This window comes from Mastacembelus armatus, chromosome 5 (assembly GCF_900324485.2).
Source record: "Mastacembelus armatus chromosome 5, fMasArm1.2, whole genome shotgun sequence".
Lineage (NCBI taxonomy): Eukaryota > Metazoa > Chordata > Actinopteri > Synbranchiformes > Mastacembelidae > Mastacembelus > Mastacembelus armatus.
This window is the reverse complement of record NC_046637.1, coordinates 27,063,237-27,069,527: the sequence shown is the minus strand read 5'-3', so window position 1 is coordinate 27,069,527 and position 6,291 is coordinate 27,063,237. Positions and strand designations below refer to the sequence as shown.

Below are 6,291 nucleotides of genomic sequence, written 5' to 3'. Positions count from 1 at the left end.
GGAAATGCGGTGATGCTGTTAAAGATGCGATTCCAAAGTGTTTTATCTCTAATTTAGCAGCTGTCTGAGTATGACAACATCTTTGGCACTACTTCTCTTTTCCAGTCACATCCCACCATGCAAAGCATCAAACACCAGGGGGTAACTTTTACAGTCGGCGGCTTCTACGAACTGCTGATGCACTGTAAGATCAAAACACTCTCAGCCTCTCAGTCGCTCATTACACTGTTCAGTTTGCCATCCAAACATCCAGAGTGAAGCGCTGGCATAGCTGGGATGGTGAAATTTAATGTTAAATTGGCTGTGAGATGAACAGTCGCTCAAAAATGACAAACACGATACTCCTGTGTGCTAGAACAGCGTTTCCTACCTGCTGCCAGCTATAAAGTGTGAAATCAGATCGGATATCAGAAATCTGCTTGCAAGTGTCGTTCCGGAGAGGCTGGAGAGTATTAGGTGGAGGAAGAGGAGGTGAGGGCTGAGGTGAGATTGACGCATGGCGCAATGTCGAGTAAATGTCAGTCCGGTTCTAATATGCTGAAAGGCCTCAGCCGTACTCCGCCTGCTGCGCTACAACTCCCCGACAGAGTATGGAGAGTAAATGTGTGGTTGAGTACAGTCTATTAAAGCTGTATGAACAGCCTAATGACATCCAAGGTGTGAAGTGCTCTTGTGTTAATGAGACAAGCTGTTTAAAAAAAAAAAAAAAAAATCAAGTGTTTAATGTGAGCAGTAAAAGCAGCGATGGCACCGTCTCATCTGACTTGGCAGGGTCTCATGATCATATAAACTCAAACCCCAGACATCTTCACTCATATAATTATTTGCATAATAAATCCAAACAGACACACTAGGGCCTTCTGCCAATATGTTATGTAGGAGTTTGGTTAAGGGACAGAGGGACAGGACATCAAACTGGAGCAGTAAGCATATTTCATCAGGGGGATACAGTTACACACACACACACACACACACACACACACTCTCCGTTACCTTCCTCCACATGTGGGGCAGCTTGGACTGACAGTAACAACAGTAACAGCAAGTTCAACCAGCAAGTTCAACTACCGCTGGCCACACTTCCTTTATTACCACTCTCTGTTTGTCTCTGATTAATAATAGTCTGTGAAGGCCAACAGATAGACACCACATTTGTACTTAAATAACTAAATAAATAAATACCTGAAAATGTTTTGATGCTAGTAGAAGTTGTGCAGGTCATGTGTGATTTACCCTTTTCTACCCTGAGCCCTAATCTAGTTTGGTTTTAACAGTGAACCCTGATTTACTTCCAGTTTTATTATGAGGAAACTATTGTTTTTGTTATTGTCCATGAGGAGTGAAATACACAAAGGACTGGCCATGTTGATGGTGTGAGAGCAAAGGTTCAAGACCCACAAAAACTATTTAGCTTCTTCCTCTGGGGACGACATGAGTGTCAGCACAAACATTTAAAGGACCAGACCGGGGAGTCTTGGCACAATCTCACCTACTTGCACGGTTCGTAGAGAAAAGGAGAAGCCCGAGGATGTAAAACTCTGCAGTAACACCAAAGCTGTTCCTGGGAGTTTTGTTACATGCAGAAAATTTTGGGGAATAATTAAAATATTAGCTTGTCATTGGCCTCAGATGAAAACTCATAGGTCATAGATCCATCCCCTCGGCGCCATGAGTGTTTGTGCCAAATTTCCTGGCAATAAATCCAGTAGTTGTTAACATCTGTTAGTAGGTGTCAGATTTTTGGACTTTAAAATGATCCTTTAAATGAGTCTTTCTTCTGTATCTTGTGGCAAATAGCTTCTCACTTTGGAAATATTAATTATCAGTTATTGATGTCTCATGTGTGGTTTTACTTGTTGCAGTTTGTTGCTTTGCTATTAAACTTATTTCTTATTTCGTTCCTGATGGAGTTTTCATTTTCAGTCACTGTGGTGTTGACAGCGCAGGACAAACACTGTTAAGTGACGTAACATTTTGTGGTTGATTCCAGATGTTGCATAAACAGCCACTTACTTCAGATTCATTCAATGCGTCATTAGTCTCATTTCCTATGAAAAAAAGGTATAGCAGCAGAAAATCAAAGCGAAATTTATCAAGCAATAACGTTCGACCCAGATAAGAGGTTTGCATCAAATGGTGCCAGCGGTGTTGCTTTCATATTGTGTTTCTGGCTCCTCCTCACCCCACTGTGGCACTCAAAAAGTTGTCCCCACAGAACCCTGTCTGTTTTTATCCCTCACTTTTCCACCTCAAGGATAACAGCAACGACCACATCCCTCTTCCCTATTAGCCCTTGCACTTCACTGCTCGCCTTTGAAGATTTAATCAGTCAGATTTCCTTGATTAATCCTTTTTCATATCCTTTCACGCTAAATAATTACAGTTTGATACAATCTCTTGGTGGATAGAAAGGACAGCATGCAGATTTCTCACAGAGCAGAGTCCCCAGGTAGCTTCATTAGCTTGATTATTCAGATCCAAACACACTACATCAACCCGTTTACATGTAAATAGGTTAATCCTATTCCCAGTCTTCACCCACTGTGCTGGCTCTCACCGAATGTGTTATTCACTCTGTGCAGCCTCACCAACACATACTGTAGTTTCTGCATTTCAAAGGCTGTGAGGTTCATCCAGCACAACATGTTTGATGAGCGAATCTCAGTCACTTGTCACCTGCAGGAAAGTCGGGCAGAGAAGGATCCCATCAATCTATTTCTACTAACAGCACATTCACGAAGCTGCCGTCAAATAGCACGCTCATAGAAATTGTCCACCGGTGCCATCTAGTGGCTAAAAACTCTGCTCTCCTCCAGCTCACAGTCCCTGATGATTTTACTACAAAACTGAAGCTTCATCACTTGGTGGCAGTGTCGTTCTGCTCTCTTCATTCATTGATTTGCTTCTGACAAATGCATCTTATCAGATCCAAAACACTCCTCATGGGCTTATATAGTGCAGGATACAGCTGTCGTCTGAACTTCATTTCAAATCCAGAACTTTTATTGGGGCCTGAGTGCGTATTCAGCACTGCCTGATGCTTTGTGTAGTTGTAAGTGCACAATAATTGCATGTTGTTGTTTATCAGAGGAGGTGAAGAGCTGCTGCCCCAACTGCCCCTCTCCTCTCAGGATTAGTGACTTAATGCAACCATTGAGACACTGAGCCCTGATCAACTGCTTAATACTGTTTTATCCCAAATAATACAACCATGCACTTTAACAGACATAGAAACCTATAGACTCTTTAAACAGACACACACACTTTACATGCCAGACTGTTTACTTGTACATCATTTTTAGGTAATATGAAACTGCTCTTAGACAAGGTTTCATGGGGGGGGGGGGGTCAAGGGTCAAACAGGATGAGGGCAAAAGAAGCCCTTTCTGTCTTTGTTGTGAAATTGTCCTTTTCAAATGTCCAACCTTTTTATTTTTCCCCCAAAGACATTGGTCTGTCATCTATGTCTGTATCTATGACGTCGATAAATAAGGAACATCCTACATGTCCTGACTGAGGAGAGCCGAGTGTGTGATGTCCTGTTCTTGTTATTTATTCTGCCTGTCAGAGTTAGTCCCCGCTCTCACTGGTTGGTTGTGCAAACACACACAGGCTTATACTAATCCTTGTGAAAACAAAGCGATATATTTCTCTCAGCGTCAGGTCAAGCATGGGTTGTTCATCAGTGTGTTTATCAGGATTATAAGCGTTTCATCCATAATACAGCCTCTAACACCGTACTTACCCAGCACCCACTGTTTCAGATGAGAAGACTGTGCAGGAATGCAACCAAAGATAAACTGACCCTCACACTGATGAAGGAAGCAAATGGCCGCCATGATTCTTTCTGACCATTCCCACCAGTGGGCCATGACCCAGTGTGACCTCTGACCCCTTTGCAATGACCTCTCAGTGGGTGGCCTTCACACTGACCAACATATAGACCATGAATCACCAGAATTCTTTGACAGTACGCTTTGCATGCTGATGCTTTTCTGATTACTTCTTGTTATTATGCTTTTCTCCACTTGTTGTCGTTTAATCTCACTCTATTACTTTTTAATCCTGCCTCCATCAAACCTTTTACATCTTGATCCAGATGTGTATGCTCCTGAATGTTTCTGTGTGTATCAGCAAGGTTAAGGGTATAAATGTAGGGATGTGCTTATTGTATACGGTGTACGAGTATTATGTTGTGGCCTGAGTGGACGTCAGGAAAGGATTAGGCCATCCCGGTGTCGGTGAAGAAAAAACTCTGCACAGCCAGGCAGTCATGTTAATCATAAATCTTTATCTCACAATCCTGCCTCATGCATCCAGCCTTTCATTAGAGGACAGCCAGGATTAGTGCAGCTAAACCAGAGATCTGGGGAGAAAAATGAGAAACGAAGTCGCAAGTAATCAGGATCTTTCACTGCTGATGGTGGTGAAGAACTGATGAAGAGGTGGACATATCTGTCTGTCTGTCTTATCTGTCTGTCCATCAATCTGTCACTGTTTCAAAAAGTAAGTCAAATCCATGGACTGGTTGATTTTTTAATGTTTTTAATTACATCAAACTCTCCAAAAGAAACAAAAAGTCTAGATGACATTATATCCGATGCAAAAATATGTTGGAAGGAAGAGTTTCACATTGTTAACCTGAGAATAATATTTTTCCTTCTTCACCACTTTACCATGACCTAAACTCCCCATTTCTGTTCTCCCAGTTTGCAGACAACACCCAGCAAAGATCAACTAAACGGTGTAAGGGAATCTGCTTCTGAGTGTTTTTCGAGTGCAAACCATAAAATAACACACAAACAAAGAACACAGAAGAAAGACGCTATGAGGGACAAAGAGATCTGTCTAAACAAAGAGAAGCCTCGATCAAAAAATACATACAAAAAGAAAGGCAGACATCCATCTGCATTAAATTAGAGAATAAATAAAAATAATTTATGTAGAATATCTGATGTTGCCAGAGCTAAATAAGAAGTGCTTATATTACAGTAACAGGGCATCTGGCCATAATGGCTGAAGCTCATGTTCTTGGTAGGACCCTGAAGGTTCTTACATCATTTGGTCATTTATTTTTAAGAAATCGTGTTGGTTTAGGTCAGGTCTTTTCTACAGTTCACTATGTTCAGCAGTGCTAGTCTACTGTGCAGGTGCTTTACACTTGTAAACAAGCCATTTTTATTCTACCATTCCTCAACTAACAGTCTACTGGGAACGACCGACCTTCAGTCTTAGAGCGGACCAGTCAGGTTGTAGTGATGACTGAATCAACATGGACTCTCCTTGTCCTCTTTAGTCTCTGTAGACGGAGGTTACCTGTCGCGGGGTCATGTGCTGTGGGTGGTAGGAGTCATATGGTCCATGTAGGTGTATGTCATAGCTGGTCTGAGTCTGATACAGGCCTTGCTCCATGGCGGAGGGGGAGTAGTGGTGTGGGGGTGGGTAGTGAGGTGAGGGCTCCTGTTTGGGCACCAGGTTGCTGCTGATGCTCAGAGGTGGTGTAGGGGGGCCGTCGTATGGAGGGGTCCCCACACCGCTCGTGTTATACTCATTTGGAGAGTGATTCTCATACAGTCCTCCTTTCATCGCCCTCAGGTGAAGCAGATGAGCAGAGTCAAAAGTGCCGTAAGGGGGACTTGGCAGACCAGGAGAGCTGTAGCTCACCACCCCACTGAGAGGAGTAGGTGGTGCCCGAACAACATGTCTGTCCTCAGACCTTATCGCAGCACCGGAACCTGATCCCAACTGCAGGCAGCCAGCCACCAGGTTGGTGGTGGGCTGTGAGAGACCCTTGCACAGCGTCTCCATGAAAGCCCTGCTCTCTGTGGAAAGTCCCCCCTCCAGAGCCTCGGACAGGGCGCAGATGTAGTTGCGTGCCAGCCTTAATGTCTCGATCTTGGACAGTTTCTGAGTTTTGGAGTGGCAGGGCATGATGCTGCGCAGGTTCTCCAGGGCATCGTTCAGACCGTGCATACGTGAGCGCTCCCTGGCGTTAGCCTTAATACGCCTCGCACGGAATCGTTCCTGCCGGGCTTTGGTCATACGCTTTTTCTTAGGCCCCCGTCGTTTGGATTCATTTTCATCCTCTTGTTCTTCCTCTTGGTACTCCTCATCTTCCTCCATGTCCTCGCTTCCCACCTCCCTGGTCTGCTGGTTTGTTCTGCCTGCTCTGTAGCGATGCGATGAGACAGATGTTTCTCCATCAGGGGAGCTCATTTCTCCATCCATCCACTGAAGAGGGCTGACAACCTCATCTCCCTCCCCTTGTCTGACATATGGCTTAATCATCAT

General features: G+C 44.0%; 1 protein-coding gene across 1 annotated transcript; it reads right to left on the bottom strand.

The window, feature by feature from the left end:
- Nucleotides 1–5,292: 5,292 nt before the first annotated feature.
- On the bottom strand, nt 5,293–6,291 carry LOC113130437 (neurogenic differentiation factor 4-like). The gene has a single exon (XM_026307081.1). The coding sequence runs from the start codon at nt 6,289–6,291 to the stop codon at nt 5,293–5,295; it is 999 nt and encodes a 332-aa protein (XP_026162866.1).

Coding starts and splice junctions, on each gene's coding strand:
- LOC113130437 (XM_026307081.1), bottom strand. CDS start 6,291: ATGATGATTAAGCCATATGTCAGACAAGGGGAGGGAGATGAGGTTGTC.